The 20,747-nt window shown below is 41.2% G+C and overlaps 1 protein-coding gene and 1 long non-coding RNA gene across 5 annotated transcripts in view; one reads left to right on the top strand and one right to left on the bottom strand.

The window, feature by feature from the left end:
* LOC138853874 (uncharacterized) overlaps positions 1–20,747 on the top strand; it is a 91,536-nt gene that overhangs the window by 31,558 nt on the left and 39,231 nt on the right. The gene's annotated exons all lie outside the window — the stretch shown is intronic.
* LOC128695701 (uncharacterized) overlaps positions 3,021–20,747 on the bottom strand; it is a 59,880-nt gene continuing 42,153 nt past the window's right edge. For all 4 annotated transcript variants that reach the window (XM_070093290.1, XM_070093294.1, XM_070093291.1 and 1 more), the window contains exons 15-20: positions 20,219–20,434; positions 19,773–19,902; positions 16,405–16,601; positions 14,555–14,710; positions 9,051–9,131; positions 3,021–8,309 (exon numbers count right to left, since the gene is read on the bottom strand). In XM_070093290.1, coding sequence (XP_069949391.1) covers positions 8,196–8,309; positions 9,051–9,131; positions 14,555–14,710; positions 16,405–16,601; positions 19,773–19,902; positions 20,219–20,434 — 894 coding nt within the window. In that variant the 3' untranslated portion in view covers positions 3,021–8,195. The remainder of the gene's footprint in view (positions 8,310–9,050; positions 9,132–14,554; positions 14,711–16,404; positions 16,602–19,772; positions 19,903–20,218; positions 20,435–20,747) is intronic.

The raw sequence follows: 20,747 nt of genomic DNA, 5'->3' as shown, positions 1-20,747 counted from the left end.
GATCACCTTCCGAACTTGTAACCGATGTCCTGCTACATAAACAGAGGATGGGAGTTCACGGCTGTCAAAAGTTAAATGAGCCACATTGCAAGGGTATCGTTTTCGCCTGCGGGCAGGAAGAACATAAGTGTCTACCTTGAGAATTGGGAGATCTTGGAGTTCCAGCTGTTCGAGAATGTCATTGCCACATGTCTGGAAATTCTGTTGGACTATGGTATGGGGCAGATTATTATTATTATCAAAAAGAAGCGCAAAGCCACAAGGGCTATACAGCAGGTATGGGGCAGAATAACAGTACCACTACAAGAATTGAGGGAATGATGTTTTTCGATAGTGATAGGAATAGTATCGATATGTGAAAGAAGAGAAAGATCATGAGCTTGGGTAGAATTCTGGACTGTGATGATGCACGTACCACTCTTAAGAGCATGAACGGAAATATCTCTACCAATGTGGTGTAGGAGCGCTTTGCCAATACTATGGTCAGAAAGATAGGCAGTAGAAGAAGTCGGTCGTAAAGTAAAGAATTTAGTCCATTGTGTGGTCCAAAACTGAGTGTGGAGAGGGAGTGCATGACGTGTCGGTCTTTTCCGAGTAGAATGGGAAGGTAACAGTAGAATGGGAAGGTAACGAAGTAACATCGTCAGGAGATTGTCGTTGGCATTTAGAAGTGGGACCAGAGTCGGTCCGACGTGAGATGGGCTGGCGATTCGAAAATTGTCGCACCATAGAGGGAGAGGCTGGAAACATAGTCAAAGGAGAGCGGAGGCCAGACAAATCGAAGGAGTCAGTGGAAGCCCCGGTACCTGAAGCGGGTGAGGAAACAGCACCAGCAAGAGGTACAGGGGCCTTAGGAGTGTCCAAAGAGTGGCCAAAAGACGAGGTGAGGTCAGAACAGGGTGCGGTAACAATAAGGGGCCCGGGGGGTAGCGGGGTCATGGATTTGGGACTCCATGGTTAGGTTACTTCTTTCTTTTTGTTTTTAAGAAAAAAAAAAAGAAGAAAAGAAAATAATAAAAAAAAAGAATAAAAAAGGGGGGACCGGGGAGGGATAGTTCCTAGGAGGAATGAAAGGGCCAGAAATCTCCCTCCGCACCCAAGAGGACCTCAGCACCACAAGTAGCACAGATGCAACATGGAACCAGTACCATACCCCACCCTTCATGCCAGTAAACCAGCAATCTGGGATAGCAACCTCGCATCTGCCGAGCTACCTCGGTGGACAAAAGAGAGGGCGGCCAGATATCCGCCACAAAGCATACCTCCTTTGGCCACCACCCCCGGAATCCAAAAGGTGGCTTCCAGAGATACACCTGTCACCCGAAAGACGCCCAAAGTCACCCTCCGGGATACTGGAGAGGGATCAGGACATCCCCAGGTGATCCAGATCCCACGGCAAACTACGCCACCGCCAAGAACCTCAACGGAATGGGAGGGACCCCGGTACCCTTCCTCCTATGAACTAGTGTGCCTGTGGGAAAAATCCTAAAGGCCAAAAAGAGGAAGGACAAAAGGGAGGGGTGGGGAGGAGGAAAGGATAAAGGGGAGGATGGGGAGGATGGGATAGGGAAGGGGGCATTGGGGGGTAATTAGGTTCAGTCTGAGGAAGGAGACAGACAGGTCTAATTCCTCAGACCAAGAGCCTCTTCACCACGCCAAGGAGCCCCCCTTGAAGAGGAGGGTGACCCAAAAAAGAAAATACTTTCATCATCATTCAACACTTTCACCTCACTCACACATAATCATTGTTTTTGCAGAGGTGCTCAGGTGCATTAAAGCTGCCCATCAACTTAATGACTGAAGTGATTTGGTTTCTGTTTCCTTTTTTGACAATTTTGAAGAAAACTGTCAAAATTGTCAAAAAAGGAAACCTAGAAACTAAATCACTTCAGTCATTAAGTTGATGGGTAGCTTTAATACACCCCTCAAGGGGTGGGTTCTTGATGCTGGGAAGGGGCTCTTGATCTAGAGAATTCTATCATACCACCTACTGCTTGCATAAAGCCCAATTGCCTTCCATTTCCCAAGCACTGTATGATCTGTATGGGTTCAACACTCCATTAATGTAATTATGATAGCCAGAATTTAAAGAATTATCTTCAGTGTATATCTTATTACTTATTGCAGTATAATTGTTTTTCCATTCACTGAAAGAACTAAAACCATAGAGCTCATAAAAGTACTATATTTTCTGCCATATATGGCATGCTGTTTTTTCTCATTCTTGGAAAATTACCGTTTTGTATGCTCAGGGTCAGTCAAGGTTCAGCTTTGGGTTATGCTTTAACAGTTGTTTACTATGCGTTACAACTGCTTGGAAACATCGTCTTATGTCTCATATTCTCATATGCCTTATATGCCAGAAAATATGATGCCTACTAAATATGAGGTCACCAGATCTGATCCAATGTAAAGTAGATCTAATTCCTGTGGTTTGTGGCTTAATTTTTTTTTTAAATAACTAATATGTTAGGAAAAGGAAACGTGCAACTAATGCCACAATAAAATGTCACGTTTGTTGCATGTGTCTCCCCTCTAACAGTCTGTAATTCTACTAACATTATTGCAACATATCAACCAATAATATAGTGAAGAGATTCAGGGAAACCTGTTATTTTTATAAAGCCGGACTTGAGTTCTGGAACTGGGAAGTACAATGCCTGCACTTTAAAGGAGGGGTTTGGGATGTTGGCAGTTTGATGGGATGTGAATAGGACAGTATATATATAATTGGGGCCCTGATATTGTAATTATTTCAGGTCACTTTTTATATTGTATCTTTATGCTTCTAAACTGTTGTATCTGGGCACCTCTGCAAAAACAGTGATTTTGTATGAGTGAGGTTAAAGTGTTGAATAATGAAAGTATTTTCGTTTTGGGGATTTTCTTTTTGGGTCACCCTGCCCAGGTGGGAGATGGCTGACTTGTTGGAAAAAAAATACATTGAAAGTCAATTTAATTAGTGGAAATCTTTAAAAAAAACATTTATCACTTCCATATTTTATCAAAAATACAAACTTACACAAGAATAAAATTTTATTTTTTTTTTTTTATTATCACACTGGCCGATTCCCACCAAGGCAGGGTGGCCCGAAAAAGAAAAACTTTCACCATCATTCACTCCATCACTGTCTTGCCAGAAGGGTGCTTTACACTACAGTTTTTAAACTGCAACATTAACACCCCTCCTTCAGAGTGCAGGCACTGTACTTCCCATCTCCAGGACTCAAGTCCGGCCTGCCGGTTTCCCTGAACCCCTTCATAAATGTTACTTTGCTCACACTCCAACAGCACATCAAGTATTAAAAACCATTTGTCTCCATTCACTCCTATCAAACACACTCACGCATGCCTGCTGGAAGTCCAAGCCCCTCGCACACAAAACCTCCTTTACCCCCTCTCTCCAACCTTTCCTAGGCCGACCCCTACCCTGCCTTCCTTCCACTACAGACTGATACACTCTTGAAGTCATTCTGTTTCACTCCATTCTCTCTACATGTCCGAACCACCTCAACAACCCTTCCTCAGCCCTCTGGACAAAAGTTTTGGTAATCCTGCACCTCCTCCTAACTTCCAAACTACGAATTCTCTGCATTATATTCACACCACACATTGCCCTCAGACATGACATCTCCACTGCCTCCAGCCTTCTCCTCGCTGCAACATTCATCACCCATGCTTCACACCCATATAAGAGCGTTGGTAAAACTATACTCTCATACATTCCCCTCTTTGCCTCCAAGGACAAAGTTCTTTGTCTCCACAGACTCCTAAGTGCACCACTCACTCTTTTCCCCTCATCAATTCTATGATTCACCTCATCTTTCATAGACCCATCCGCTGACACGTCCACTCCCAAATATCTGAATACATTCACCTCCTCCATACTCTCTCCCTCCAATCTGATATTCAATCTTTCATCACCTAATCTTTTTGTTATCTTCATAACCTTACTCTTTCCTGTATTCACCTTTAATTTTCTTCTTTTGCACACCCTACCAAATTCATCCACCAATCTCTGCAACTTCTCTTCAGAATCTCCCAAGAGCACAGTGTCATCAGCAAAGAGCAGCTGTGACAACTCCCACTTTGTGTGTGATTCTTTATCTTTTAACTCCACGCCTCTTGCCAAGACCCTCGCATTTACTTCTCTTACAACCCCATCTATAAATATATTAAACAACCACGGTGCCATCACACATCCTTGTCTAAGGCCTACTTTTACTGGGAAATAATTTCCCTCTTTCCTACATACACTAACTTGAGCCTCACTATCCTCGTAAAAACTCTTCACTGCTTTCAGTAACCTACCTCCTACACCATACACTTGCAACATCTGCCACATTGCCCCCCTATCCACCCTGTCATACGCCTTTTCCAAATCCATAAATGCCACAAAGACCTCTTTAGCCTTATCTAAATACTGTTCACTTATATGTTTCACTGTAAACACCTGGTCCACACACTCCCTACCTTTCCTAAAGCCTCCTTGTTCATCTGCTATCCTATTCTCCGTCTTACTCTTAATTCTTTCAATAATAACTCTACCATACACTTTACCAGGTATACTCAGCAGACTTATCCCCCTATAATTTTTGCACTCTCTTTTATCCCCTTTGCTTTTATACAAAGGAACTATGCATGCTCTCTGCCAATCCCTAGGTACCTTACCCTCTTCCATACATTTATTAAATAATTGCACCAACCACTCCAAAACTATATCCCCACCTGCTTTTAACATTTCTATCTTTATCCCATCAATCCCGGCTGCCTTACCCCCTTTCATTTTACCTACTGCCTCATGAACTTCCCCCACACTCACAACTGGCTCTTCCTCACTCCTACAAGATGTTATTCCTCCTTGTCCTATACACGAAATCACAGCTTCCCTATCTTCATCAACATTTAACAATTCCTCAAAATCTTCCCTCCATCTTCCCAATACCTCTAACTCTCCATTTAATAACTCTCCTCTCCTATTTCTAACTGACAAATCCATTTGTTCTCTAGGCTTTCTTAACTTGTTAATCTCACTCCAAAACTTTTTCTTATTTTCAACAAAATTTGTTGATAACATCTCACCCACTCTCATTTGCTCTCTTTTTACATTGCTTCACCACTCTCTTAAAATACACTTAAAATACATATATATAATTACCATATAAAAAAGTTTTCTTTAAAAAAGAAAAATACATTGTGGTATTAGATAATGCTTGGCTGTCAACACTTCTGTGAAATTTTAAGGAAATTTTTTTTTTTTTTTTTTTTTTTTTTTTTTTTTTTTTTTTTTTTTTTGGGCTAAAACTGGCAACAAAATATTAATGACTGTTGATGTTAAATTTAATTCCCAGTATTTTAAAGTTACAACAAAGTGGTTCAGAAGAATACAAGTTGCAATAAAGTGGATGCAACAATTTACGAAATACTGGCACTTAAGAGAAGAAAGTTTTGACATGTTGGTCTATCCTCTATGATTGTCAGCTGTATAGCCCTTGTGGCTTAGCGCTTCTTTTTGATTATAATAATAATATGATTGTCAGGTTGTAAATAAGAGAAGCAGAGGAGAGGAGTCGGGAAGGAGTAGGAAAATGTTCTACTACTACTGTACTTAAAGGTATTATGCTATTACTATGAACAGTAGTATGTAGTAGTAGTAATAAAGAGATAGCAGCAGCTGTAACTTTAGTACTGTAGTAATAACATTAGTAGTAGTAAAACAATTAGTAATAATGGTAGTAGTGGTAGTACTTAAGACCAGAGCTCTACAGGAGGGCTAGTGGCAGAGCAATGATAGCAGCAGAGTATGGTCCAGTAGGCATACAGCAGTGCTCCTCTGTCCCTTCAGTGCTGTATGACCCTTGTCAGTTTAGCACTTTCTTTGATTATAATAATTATCCTTTGTCCCTTGATAACAGATGTTAGTGTTGAGTTGCTTTCATCTCCATCACTTTAAGATATAATTTACCCTCACTGCTCTACTACTAGCACTGCCTATTATTATTATTATTATTATAATCAAGGGGGAAGCACTAAACCCATAGGATTATACAGTGCTTGGGGGAGGGATGGAAGGTATTCAGGTTTAACTCGGGGAACTGGAGCACAGATCCAGTTCCCTAGATCAAGAGCCCCTCACCAGCATCAAGGAACCGTCCTTGAGGGGTAGCACTGCCTAGCATGGGCCAGTAGGCCTGCTGCAGTGCTTTGCTCTTATGTACTACTACTACCATTATCACTTATGCCTTTACTACTACTATAGTGCTCCTACCACAAGTACTATCATTATTACTACTACCATCAACACTGTCTTCTTCCCCCTCTCTCTTCTCTACCTGCTTCCTGATCTCTGTTTCTCGCTTTGCTGTAAACTGACAATAATCCATGATGGACAGAAATATCATCATACTTTTCCTTCCATATGTGTGGATATTTTGAGATGAAAGTAACTTAAAGGTCACTTCATGGCAGTGAATGAGGTTCAATATTGAGTCGGGTAACAAAACTGGTAAAATACCATGCCTAGAACATAATCTGATATTTTATCATAAACTTGAGAATACTCATAAACTTGTAAAGAAACAGCTAAGTAAAGCAAGTGTACAATAGCTGAGTGTCTTTATTGTTGAAATGTTGCACTTCCTCAGGAGACTTCTTCAGTTGAACACAGAGTTGATGTAACTATTGGAGACAGAAGCAGTGGAGAGGCACATGCAAGGCAATCAGTCCCTCGGCAGTCCTCACTCCCTCTCCACTGGTTCTGGTGTCTCATATTTAAGTCGCTTCTGTAGTTGACTGAAGAAGCCTGAAGACCAGGCTAAATGTTGCAGCAGTAAAGATATCCGACTGCTGCACGTGTGTCTTACTCGTTTACTGGTCAGTATTGTATGTCTCCTCCTAATGTAGTTTGATATTTGTCCATAGTTGGTGCTGCTGAAAAAATTAAATCTAATAATTGTACAAGAATCTCCATGAGGAAGTGAAAAAGAATTCTTCCTCTGTGAGCTATGCATATCATAAGAGGCAACTAAAATGCCAGGAGCAAGGGAAAAGTAACCCCTCTCAAATTACTAAACTTAAAAAGAAAAACTTAGGTTTTTCTTCCAAGGTCACCTATCCTCAATGGGATATGGCTGGTTCATAAAAAAAAATGTACAAGAAGGCATACTTCTGAATCAAATCTAAGTGCAGTGGTTTCAAACTATAATCTGTCTGAAAGACAATGTAATTATCACAAAATAATGCACTCTAGTTAATCTCTACAAAACACCTGGCAGTAACATTATCAGAGGTAGTGAAAATGATGGATATCAAGACAAAACTCCTTGCAGAAAGGTCAATAGAGGTCAGTCTCTCCATGGTGACAGTTAACAGTACCTTTATTCCAAAATGTTTTGCCTACACAGTAGGTTTCTTCAGTTGAACACAGAGGTGGCAGCAGAAGCTGTAGAGATGTAAAGACTATTTAATCAATCCATTACCCTAGAAGATAGTCTTCTAGGGTGGTGTATTGATTACATCTCTTGCTTTTGCTCCTTCCTCTGTATTCGATAGAAGAAACCTACTGTGTAGGCAAAATGTTCCTGAATAAAGATACCTAACTGATGCACTTGTTTTATTTATCAACTTGTCAGTTGTATACCATTATCATATTCACATCATGTCTTACTCATTGCAGCTGAATAAGTCATGTGACATGGTGTAATTACTGCCACTCTGGCTTTCTTGACTAGTTATATTCCATTAAGTCAGCTTATATTTTTCCTTGTAACCGGACTTGAGTCCTGGAGATGGGAAGTACAGTGCCTGCACTCTGAAGGAGGGGTGTTAATGTTGCAGTTTAAAAACTGTAGTGTAAAGCACCCTTCTGGCAAGACAGTGATGGAGTGAATGATGGTGAAAGTTTTTCTTTTTCGGGCCACCCTGCCTTGGTGGGAATCGGCCAGTGTGATAATAAAAAATAAAAAAAAACTAAATCGTATAATTTCACATTATTTTTCCAATTCAATACCATTTTTCCTTGGTAAAATATACACTAGAGGTAATAAAAATTCTGAGCACTGTATATCGACATTTTCTCATTGATGTTGCTCACATAATTGTATCTCAGCATTCTCTCTTGTTAGTGTAGCTTACATTATTGTGCATATCTTCTTTTCTTCCCTTCATGTAGTGAATTATCCTTATGTTGCCTTGCTTCATGGGTTTATGCTGGAATGCAAACTTCCAAGAATGTTTGCGTTACATTCTTGATTCTCCAGTGTTTGTTGTAATACAGCAGTGCTCTCCAGCAGTGAGCCGAATTCCTGATGCTGAAATTCAATGAAAAATGTTTTATTAATCTGCTTATGCCAATATCTGGTGATTCTCAGAACATTTCAAGACAGTTTTCATCAAAAGTTTTGATCGCACACATTTTAGATATAGTAATTAATGAAACATAAAACTCCATTTTTAATAATCACTAACAAAACATGGTTGATAGCTGGAAAAATTGTCAAAATTAATACTGAACTTCAAGTACATTCTAAATCAGATGTTTTTTTGATTGCTTTGCAATCAAATGTATCCCTGTATGCAAGTAGCCCAGCCCCTTTTACCTCCATAGACACAAAAGAAATAGTACAGAGTGTAGCAAAAGTTTTTAATGCAAATAAATTTGCACCAACACGGTACAAAATCAATCAAAACCTTTCCTTAAATAAAGTACACCAAGTGGAAGAGCATTCTCCAGTTATTGCAAATTAAAACTAACACAGCTTAAAGCTTCCTTTGATGAAAACGCTTGTGCTAAAAGTAACTCGCGAGATTTTAATGCCCTGATTGCAAACACACCATAGTACTGGTGGGGTTAAAATTCATGGCAAGTAAATTATAAATCTCCAGGCCAGGGTGTAAACCACTTGGCTGGATGACTTTTATTGGATGTCTCTCATTGTAGCCAGCTGGCCCATTGGTTAACGCACTGGCCTGGAGTTTTACAACTCGCTTGCCATCAGTTCTAACCCCACCCATACCATGTTTTTCTTAGTGTTAAAAGTTTGAAGCCAAACCTTAATTCCATGCACTGTCTCACTCAGCCGTCTCTCATCGCGCTCCTGGTTGAGGGTGAATTGTAACGAATCCAGTTTTGTCTGTAAAAGAAAAAAAAAATTCTAACTCTAATGTGATATTTAATTAGGTGGGTAATGGCCAATGTGTTAGAAAAGAAAATGTCAGACTGCACATGGTAATAAAGTGCTCGAGAGATTAAGAATGATTAATATTGATACTGTACACTAAATCACCTATCTTTAGAAGCCATAACTAAATGTAATGGTCTTTCTTTTTTTATTTTACACATTAGCTATCTCCCACCAAGGCAGGGTTACCCAAAACAAGAAGAAACAAAAATTTTCTTTTTAAATTTAGTAATTTATACAGAAGGGGTTACTAGCCTCTTGCTCCTGGCATTTTAGTCACCTCTTATGACACACACTCTCCATCTCTCCATTTCTCTCTCTCATAGCCTTTTCCCTCGCCCTCCTTTCTCCCTCTCTCTCTCTTTCTCTCCCTCTCCCTCTCCCTCTCTTTCTCCCTCTTTCTACCCTTTCTCTCTCCTCTCTCTCCCTCTTTCTACCCTTTCTCTCTCCTCTCTCTCCCTCTTTCTACCCTTTCTCTCTCCCCCCCACACCCCCTCCCTCCTCTAGCCTTCTGTCTGTGGTAATAAAAAGAAAAAGAAAAAAAAAAAAAAAAAAAAATATGGGTGGCCTTAGAGGACGGAAAACCAGAGATCTGGTAGACGAACCAGGGAGGAAAGACTGGGAGTTAGAGCTCCAAAAAAGGGAGGAAGAGTGGGGAAGGAAGATAGTAGAGCTTGGTAAGAAAATGGAGGAGCGGATAGCTGAAGAGTGCAGGAAGTGGGAAGTACAGGTCTTAGCAGCAGAAGCTAGGATACAGTGCTTAGAAGAGAAACTGCAAAGCCTGAAACAGATTAGAGAGACAAATGACAATTCAGATGTGACATCAGGAAATTCAAAGTCAGGCGCAGACAAGGGGATGGTAAGCAACAACGGAGACATGCCGTACACGAAGGCCCTATCAGACCCACGTGGGGCCAGGGAAAAGACGATGAGCACACTAAGATCAAGCGACAGGTCCGAAGACAATGAAGGTTTGTTATATGCAGAGATTCTAACAGCCAACTGCAGTAGCAAGGGACAGCTGGTCAGGAAAGACAGTTCACTGAGAATAGAAGTTTCAGATATGACAGGGACTGAAGGCAAGAACATGTCAATGGAAGGAAATAAAATGCCTCAGAGGAAGCAGATGGAGACTCAGTGGGAGGAGGAAAGGGCGAGGTCAGTTTTTGTGTACGGGCTCCAAGAAGCCAAGGGGGCCAACTTTGAAGAAATAAAACAGGAGGAGAAAAAAAATGATTGAAGGCATCATGAAAACAATAGGGGAGGGCAATATGACCCAGGTGACAAATTTTCAGAGAATTGGGTGGTTTGCGAGTGGAAGGATACGGCCTGTCAGAGTAACTTTCAAGGAAGAATCAGTTCGAACCAGGATTCTGCAAGAGAAAGCAAGACTGAGGGACAAAGAGGGGTACCAGAGAGTATACCTCGACCGCGACAGAACACGAGAAGAAAGGACTACACTGAAAGAGAGGGTACAGAGACGCAAGGAGGAACGAGAAGCAATGAAAATGAGCAGGACCCAGACACAGGAGGAAGGGCAAACACACCCCACAGAATCTCCCACCAAAAGACTCCACCCGCGACATTCCCAACGCAACTGAGCAACCTATACTACAACCCACTCACTGTTCCCTCTGCCACCAACCCCCATATCACAAACCTCACCCCAACAGCTGTCCCTTATGGGCATTCTGACCCCACCCCCATCAACACAAACCCCACCTACACCACAGCCCCATATAGGCCCCCACCAAGGCTCTCGCTCCACCAACCCCAATATACTTGCATGACCACAATGATAGAAAAGAAACTAAAGGTTTGGTACACAAACGCGGATGGAATAACGAATAAACATGAGGAGTGAAATGAAAGAATCAGTGAAAAATCCCCAGACATCATAGCAGTCACAGAAACAAAACTCGCTGAGACAATAACAGACACAATCTTCCCAACAGGATATCAGATCCTGAGGAAAGATAGAAGGAGTAGAGGGGGAGGAGGGGTTGCACTGCTCATAAAACACCAATGGGGATTTGAGGAAATGGAAGGCATGGACATGATTGGAGAAAGAGACTACATTGTAGGTACAATTCAGTCCGGAGAACATAAAGTAGTCATTGGAGTGATGTATAACCCACCACAGAACTGCAGGAGGCCAAGAGAGGAGTACGAAGAAAACAACAGGGTGATGGTGGACACACTGGCTGAGGTGGCAAGAAGAGCTCACTCGAGCAGAGCAAAGTTACTGGTAATGGGCGATTTCAACCACAGGGAGATCGACTGGGAAAACCTGGAGCCACATGGGGGTCCCGAAACATGGAGAGCCAAGATGATGGATGTGGTACTTGAAAACCTCATGCATCAACATGTCAGGGACACAACCAGAGAGAGAGGGGAGGATGAGCCAGCAAGACTGGATCTTGTGTTCACCCTGAGCAGTTCAGACATTGAGGACATCACTTACGAGAGGCCCCTTGGAGCTAGCGATCATGTGGTTCTGAGTTTTGACTATATAGTAGAGTTACAAGTGGAGAAGGTAACAGGAACTGAAGGGGACAGGCCAAACTATAAAAGGGGGGACTACACAGGTATGAGAAACTTCCTGCAGGAGGTTCAGTGGGACAGAGAAATGGTAGGAAAATCAGTAAACGAGATGATGGAATATGTGGCAACAAAGTGCAAGGAGGCAGAGGAAAGTTTTGTTCCCAAGGGAAACAGAAATAATAGGAAGACCAAAACGAGTCCTTGGTTTACCCGAAGGTGTAGGGAGGCAAAAACTAAGTGCAACAGAGAATGGAAAAGGTACAGGAGGCATAGGACCCAGGAAAACAAGGAGATTAGTAGAAGAGCCAGAAACGAGTATGCGCAGATAAGGAGGGAGGCCCAGCGACAGTATGAAAACGACATAGCATCGAAAGTCAAATCTGACCCGAAACTGCTGTATAGCCACATTAGGAGGAAGACAACAGTCAAGGTCCAGGTGATAAGGCTGAGGAAAGAAGGTGGAGAACTCACAAGAAACGATCAAGAGGTATGTGAGGAGCTCAACACGAGATTTAAGGAAGTATTTACAGTAGAGACAGGAAGGACTCTGGGGGGACAGACCAGATGGGGACACCAACAAGTGTTGGACGACATACATACAGATGAGGAGGAGGTGAAGAAACTGCTAAGGGACATCGATACCTCAAAGGCAATGGGACCGGACAACATCTCTCCGTGGGTCCTTAGAGAGGGAGCAGATATGTTGTGCGTACCACTTACCACAATCTTCAACACATCCCTGGAAACTGGGCAACTACCTGAGGTATGGAAGACGGCAAATGTAGTTCCCATTTTCAAAAAAGGAGACAGAAAAGAGGCACTAAACTATAGACCTGTGTCATTGACGTGTATAGTATGCAAAATTATGGAGAAGATTATCAGGAGGAGAGTGGTGGAGCACCTGGAACGGAACAGGAGTATAAATGCCAACCAGCACGGATTCACGGAAGGCAAATCCTGTGTCACAAACCTTCTGGAGTTTTATGATAAAATAACAGAAGTAAGACAAGAGAGAGAGGGGTGGGTTGATTGCATCTTCTTGGACTGCAAGAAGGCCTTTGACACAGTTCCTCACAAGAGATTAGTGCAGAAGCTAGAGCATCAGGCGCATATAACAGGAAGGGCACTGCAATGGATCAGAGAATACCTGACAGGGAGGCAACAACGAGTCATGGTACGTAATGATGTATCACAGTGGGCACCTGTGACGAGTGGGGTCCCACAGGGGTCGGTCCTAGGACCAGTGCTATTTTTGGTATATGTGAACGACATGACGGAAGGGTTAGACTCAGAAGTGTCCCTGTTTGCAGATGATGTGAAGTTAATGAGGAGAATTAAATCTGATGAGGACCAGGCAGGACTTCAAAGAGACCTGGACAGACTGGACACCTGGTCCAGCAAATGGCTTCTCGAATTTAATCCTGCCAAATGCAAAGTCATGAAGATAGGGGAAGGGCACAGAAGACCACAGACTGAGTATAGGCTAGGTGGCCAAAGACTGCAAACCTCACTCAAGGAGAAAGATCTTGGGGTGAGTATAACACCGAGCATGTCTCCGGAAGCACACATCAATCAGATAACTGCTGCAGCATATGGGCGCCTGGCAAACCTGAGAACAGCATTCCGATACCTTAGTAAGGAATCATTCAAGACACTGTACACTGTGTATGTCAGGCCCATACTGGAGTATGCAGCACCTGTTTGGAACCCGCACTTGATAAAGCACGTCAAGAAACTAGAGAAAGTACAAAGGTTTGCAACAAGGTTAGTTCCAGAGCTAAGGGGAATGTCCTATGAAGAAAGATTAAGGGAAATCGGCCTGACGACACTGGAGGACAGGAGGGTCAGGGGAGACATGATAACGACATATAAAATACTGCGTGGAATAGACAAGGTGGACAAGGACAGGATGTTCCAGGGAGGGGACACAGAAACAAGAGGCCACAATTGGAAGTTGAAGACACAAATGAGTCAGAGAGATAGTAGGAAGTATTTCTTCAGTCATAGAGTTGTAAGGCAGTGGAATAGCCTAGAAAATGACGTAGTGGAGGCAGGAACCATACACAGTTTTAAGACGAGGTTTGATAAAGCTCATGGAGCGGGGAGAGAGAGGGCCTAGTAGCAACCGGTGAAGAGGCGGGGCCAGGAGCTAGGACTCGACCCCTGCAACCACAAATAGGTGAGCACACAGTTTACTGAGGAAGGGTTCTTTGCCACTTTCCTCATGGAGTCAATAGTCAATCATTTACCTTAATGTTTGGTTGTTATTGCTTCTCTTTAACTATTTTATTTATTTCCTTATTGTATTTATGAAGCTACTATTCTTTGTAGGGGTACTGTAACACCTTGATAATAAATGATCAAGCCTGATCCAAGGAAGGGTAACATAGGTCCAGTTTCTTGGATCAAGAGCCACTTGCTTGCATCAAGACTCCTTCCTAGAGGAGCTTATACATACAAGCAGCTTTATTTTAGTTAAAATTACACCCAGTCTTTAATATATAGAGAAAATACTGATAAAAATACTGTTCATCTAGTTATTTCTATTACAGACATCACAGTTCAAATGGTTATCTTAAATGCAGAATGTCACCCTCCAACCCCCACACCATCCTTCAGAGTACAGGTACTGCACTTCCCACCTCCAGAACTCATAGTTCAGCAAATAGGTCTCTCCAAACCCCTTCAGTAATATTATGAATGAATCAAAGCAAATTCCATCCTAAAAAATTTAAACAAATTACAAATGTTTTAATAACTTGTATACAACATTTAGTACTTGTAATATTATTACAATCAAAACTAGAGTGCTAAACCCACAAGGTATGTACCTGTAATTGCAAGCACTTCTCTCTTAGTCGCACAGCAGCCAACCGCTCCTCTCGTGCCTCTTGTCTTGCTCTCCGAGCAGACTCTTGGGCTTCTTGTCTTGCATCTTCTTCATTCCTCTTGACCGCAAGAAGCTGATTATTAAGCGTCTGGTTCTCCTGCAATGTACAATGCAGTCTAATAAGTATTTTTATTATTTATTATCACACTGGCCGATTCCCACCAAGGCAGGGTGGCCCGAAAAAGAAAAACTTTCACCATCATTCACTCCATCACTGTCTTGCCAGAAGGGTGTTTTACACTACAGTTTTTAAACTGCAACATTAACACCCCTCCTTCAGAGTGCAGGCACTGTACTTCCCATCTCCAGGATAAATTATTATAATTAATCAGTTCAATAAAACTTTTTTTATACTATAACATACTGGTTGTTTCCTACAAATGAATGTTGACCTAAAGAAGGAAACACAGTCACCATTATTCATGAAATGTCTGTCACTTCAAAACCACAACATTCTCTTCTTCTTTCAACAAACCGGCTGTATCCCACCGAGGCAGTGTGGCCCCCCCAAAAATGAAAGTCTCTGTTTTTTAACTTTAGTAATAATACAGGAGAACGGGTTACTAGCCCCTGCTCCCAGCATGTTAGTCGCCTCTTTCCACACGCATGGCTTACGGAGGAAGAATTCTGTTCCACTTCCCCATGGAGATAGGAAATAAACAAGAACAAGAGCTAGTAAGAAAATAAAAGAAAATCCAGAGGGGTGTGTATATTTATGCTTGTACATGCAAGTGAAGTGTAACCTAAGTGTAAGAAAGAGTAGGAAGACATACCTGAAAACTTTCATGTTTACGAGACAGAAAAAAGACAACAGCAATCCTATCATCATGTAAAACAATTACAGGCTTACGTTTTACTCACTTGGTAGGACGGTAGTACTTCCCTGGGTGGTTGCTGTCTAACAACTTACTACCTACAACAACATTCTCACCCATCCTTAATATCGATGATGATGATGATGATGATGATGATGATGATGATGATGATGATGATGATGATGATGATGATGATGATGATGATGATGATGATGATGATGATGATTGATGATTGATGATTGATGATGATGATGATGATGATGATGATGATGATAGAGAGAGAGAGAGAGAGAGAGAGAGAGAGAGTGAGAGAGAAGTGTGTCTCAGGACAGTGCCAAGTAGAACTGATCATTTTACCAAGCAGTACTCAGGATGTATTCTCATGTTTACTCTCGCTCTTCAGGTGGTTGATAAAAAACCTAAAATCACTTCCCTACTTTGTCTGGTATTCTCTTATACCTAATTCTGAGTGTTATCATTGCAAGGTCATGTGCATTAAATTTTTTAACACTGGTCATCTCCCACCGAGGCAGGATCACCTGAAAAAAGAAACATTTTCACCATCATTCACACTACTGCTGTCCTGCAAGTTATTTCACTATTATATTCAAAGGAAATCTCTAGTCATACAGCATCTGGGAAATGGGAGGTAATGAGATATAATCCAGGGTATGGGAAAGTGCTGCAGTTCCAGTTTCCTACATCAAGAGATCCTCCCTAGCATCTGGACACCTTCTCTGAAAGTTCCTCGAAACAGTTAAGCTGAATTTTTAACACAAGGTCCAGAAAAGCTGAAATATGTCATTTCAAATCTCTGGTTACAATATTTAGGGCCTCCAGTATGCCATGATATTACAGTAATTGGAAAATTAATAATGCTCTATATTACAGGTAAAAATTAATAATACTATATTACAAGTAATCAATATTATTATGCATAAAAACATATGAATAACAAATTCTCACTATGGCTAACCAAAGCTAATGATGACATTTCCTCTTGAAGCCAATGTGAGGAATCGTCCAGAGAGTCAAGATGGCTCGTGCGGTCCTGCAGCAGGCGGCCAACTTCTGTTGTTATGTTGCCAATAGCTGCACTCACTTCCAGACCAGAGAGTAGTGATCCTAGCTGATCCTCTAAAAATGTTACTTTACCAGTAAGCTCCTCAAGCTCTGTAAAAAATAATTAATATATATACAAATGTATAAATTCAAGGATTATGTGGAGTAAAATAAAGATTGGATGTGAAAAGTGGGTTATAGTAAGCGTGTATGCACCTGGAGAAGAGAGAAGTGTAGAGGAGAGAGAGAGATTCTGGGAAATGTTGAGTGAATGTGTGGGGAGTTTTGAATCAAGTGTGAGAGTAATGGTGGTTGGGGATTTCAATGCTAAAGTGGGTAAAAATGTTATGGAGGGAGTAGTAGGTAAATTTGGGGTGCCAGGGGTAAATGTAAATGGGGAGCCTTTAATTGAGCTATGTGTAGAAAGAAATTTGGTAATAAGTAATACATATTTTATGAAAAAGAGGATAAATAAATATACAAGGTATGATGTAGCACGTAATGAAAGTAGTTTGTTAGATTAAGTATTGGTGGATAAAAGGTTGATGGGTAGGCTCCAGGATGTACATGTTTATAGATGGGCAACTGATATATCAGATCATTATTTAGTTGTAGCTACAGTTAGAGTAAGAGGTAGATGGGAAAAGAGGAAGGTGGCAACAACAAGTAAGAGGGAGGTGAAAGTGTATAAACTAAGGGAGGAGGAAGTTCGAGCGAGATATAAGCGACTATTGGCAGAAAGGTGGGCTAGTGCAAAGATGAGTAGTGGGGGGGTTGAAGAGGGTTGGAATAGTTTTAAAAATGCAGTATTAGAATGTGGGGCAGAAGTTTGTGGTCATAAGAGGGTGGGGGCAGGAGGAAAGAGGAGTGATTGGTGGAATGATGAAGTAAAGGGTGTGATAAAAGAGAAAGAGGTAGCTTATGAGAGGTTTTTACAAAACAGAAGTGTTATAAGAAGAGCAGAGTATATGGAGAGTAAAAAAAAGGTGAAGAGAGTGGTGAGAGAGTGCAAAAGGAGAGCAGATGAAAGAGTGGGAGAGGCACTGTCAAGAAATTTTAATGAAAATAAGAAAAAATTTTGGAGTGAGTTAAACAAGTTAAGAAAGCCTAGGGAAAGTATGGGTTTGTCAGTTAAAAACAGAGTAGGGGAGTTAGTAGATGGGGAGAGGGAGGTATTAGGTAGATGGCGAGAATATTTTGAGGAACTTTTAAATGTTGAGGAAGAAAGGGAGGCGGTAATTTCATGCACTGGCCAGGGAGGTATACCATCTTTTAGGAGTGAAGAAGAGCAGAATGTAAGTGTGGTGGAGGTACGTGAGGCATTACGTAGAATGAAAGGGGGTAAAGCAGCTGGAACTGATGGGATCATGACAGAAATGTTAAAAGCAGGGGGGGATATAGTGTTGGAGTGGTTGGTACTTTTGTTTAATAAATGTATGAAAGAGGGGAAGGTACCTAGGAATTGGCAGAGAGCATGTATAGTCCCTTTATATAAAGGGAAAGGGGACAAAAGAGATTGTAAAAATTATAGAGGAATAAGTTTACTGAGTATACCAGGAAAAGTATACGGTAGGGTTATAATTGAAAGAATTAGAGGTAAGAGAGAATGTAGAATTGCGAATGAGCAAGGAGGCTTCAGAGTGGGTAGGGGATGTGTAGATCAAGTGTTTACATTGAAGCATATATGTGAACAGTATTTAGATAAAGGTAGGGAAGTTTTTATTGCATTTATGGATTTAGAAAAGGCATGTGATAGAGTGGATAGAGGAGCAATGTGGCAGATGTTGCAAGTATATGGAATAGGTGGTAAGTTACTAAATGCTGTAAAGAGCTTTTATGAGGATAGTGAGGCCCAGGTTAGGGTATGTAGAAGAGAGGGAGAATACTTCCCGGTAAAAGTAGGTCTTAGACAGGGATGTGTAATGTCACCATGGTTGTTTAATATATTTATAGATGGGGTTGTAAAAGAAGTAAATGCTAGGGTGTTTGGGAGAGGGGTGGGATTAAATTATGGGGAATCAAATTCAAAATGGGAATTGACACAGTTACTTTTTGCTGATGATACTGTGCTTATGGGAGATTCTAAAGAAAAATTGCAAAGGTTAGTGGATGAGTTTGAGAATGTGTGTAAAGGTAGAAAGTTGAAAGTGAACATAGAAAAGAGTAAGGTGATGAGGGTATCAAATGATTTAGATAAAGAAAAACTGGATATCAAACTGGGGAGGAGGAGTATGGAAGAAGTGAATGTTTTCAGATACTTGGGAGTTGAAGTGTCGGCGGATGGATTTATGAAGGATGAGGTTAATCATAGAATTGATGAGGGAAAAAAGGTGAGTGGTGCGTTGAGGTATATGTGGAGTCAAAAAACGTTATCTATGGAGGCAAAGAAGGGAATGTATGAAAGTATAGTAGTACCAACACTCTTATATGGATGTGAAGCTTGGGTGGTAAATGCAGCAGCAAGGAGACGGTTGGAGGCAGTGGAGATGTCCTGTCTAAGGGCAATGTGTGGTGTAAATATTATGCAGAAAATTCGGAGTGTGGAAATTAGGAGAAGGTGTGGAGTTAATAAAAGCATTAGTCAGAGGGCAGAAGAGGGGTTGTTGAGGTGGTTTGGTCATTTAGAGAGAATGGATCAAAGTAGAATGACATGGAAAGCATATAAATCTATAGGGGAAGGAAAGAGGGGTAGGGGTCGTCCTCGAAAGGGTTGGAAAGAGGGGGTAAAGGAGGTTTTGTGGGCGAGGGGCTTGGACTTCCAGCAAGCGTGCATGAGCGTGTTAGATAGGAGTGAATGGAGACGAATGATACTTGGGACCTGACGATCTGTTGGAGTGTGAGCAGGGTAATATTTAGTGAAGGGATTCAGGGAAACCGGTTATTTTCATATAGTCGGACTTGAGTCCTGGAAATGGGAAGTACAATGCCTGCACTTTAAAGGAGGGGTTTGGGATATTGGCAGTTTGGAGGGATATGTTGTGTATCTTTATACGTATATGCTTCTAAGCTGTTGTATTCTGAGCACCTCTGCAAAAGCAGTGATAATGTGTGAGTGTGGTGAAAGTGTTGAATGATGATGAAAGTATTTTCTTTTTGGGGATTTTCTTTCTTTTTTTGGGTCACCCTGCCTCGGTGGGAGACGACCGACTTGTTGAAAAAAAAAAAAAAAAAATTCCTGGTTCCAAGGTACATTTCTTGAAGGATGGGATACTGGAAAATCAAATGTAAATTTTTACTAAATTTGATATACAATAGAGCTAATTTCAAGTTTTTACTTTTTACCATGGTTTTTTGCTGTGATCTGGGTAGAGAGTGAATACTGTAGGCTGTGAAGTGCTGCGTCTTTCTCCCGCAGCAGTGTGTGAAGATGTTCCTCTCTGGCTTGGCCATCTCCCACTTCTTTCATCATGCACTATTAAAAGCAGATTACTTTTTAAAATGAATAAAAGTGAAAAAAATCTGTTCTTATACAAATATCAAAAGAGAATTGCATATATTAGCTTTGCTCATTATAGTTATCATTACTGTATTATTATTATTATTATTCTTTCAACACATTGGCTGTATCCCACTGAAGCAAGATGGTAGATAACTGAAACTGTGGATACCAGACCTGTGGATACTGGTTGTAAGCCAAAGGTCCATTTAAATTGGATTTCTAGTAAATTGTTATTAAGATCCCAAATAAATGAAGGTACTGTCCCATGTATAGCTGATACCCAACTGACCTGCACCTGCTGATCAACTTTATCATTGCTTGCTGCTGAGGGAAGCAAGCTCAAATAACTGCTAAACTCTGGGCTAGCATGTTTTCCCCATGCCGAGTCTCCTGTGCTGCGATGACCACTGCTGCTCTTCATGCTGTCACCACTCCTAATGCTATCGCTGCTATTGTTTCTCTGCCTACGAGTCTGACTCCATACTCGTTCTTGAAGATCTTTGACCTATGAAAAAATAAATAAATAAATTTTACTGTCTTTTACTCTAATGCCTAGTTCTTCATGCTAACTCATTTTTCTTTAGCACGTTGCCACATGAAGAATGTTCCCAAGGTATTTAAACTGCTTCTGACAATTTACAAAATTCACAGAAACTTTTTTTTTTCCCCCAAACAAAAAAGTTGTCTCCCACTGAGGCAGGATAACCCAAAAAACAAGAAACACTTTCACCATCACTTATTCCATCATTGTCTTGCCAGAAATATACAGATTAATTAATCTTCTGAATTTGTCTGCATGTGGGCTATTTTTGAGCATT

Source organism: Cherax quadricarinatus, chromosome 42 (genome assembly GCF_038502225.1).
Source record: "Cherax quadricarinatus isolate ZL_2023a chromosome 42, ASM3850222v1, whole genome shotgun sequence".
Taxonomy (NCBI): Eukaryota; Metazoa; Arthropoda; class Malacostraca; order Decapoda; family Parastacidae; genus Cherax; species Cherax quadricarinatus.
The sequence above is the reverse complement of the archived record's forward strand: the minus strand, read 5'-3'. Positions and strand labels throughout refer to the sequence as shown.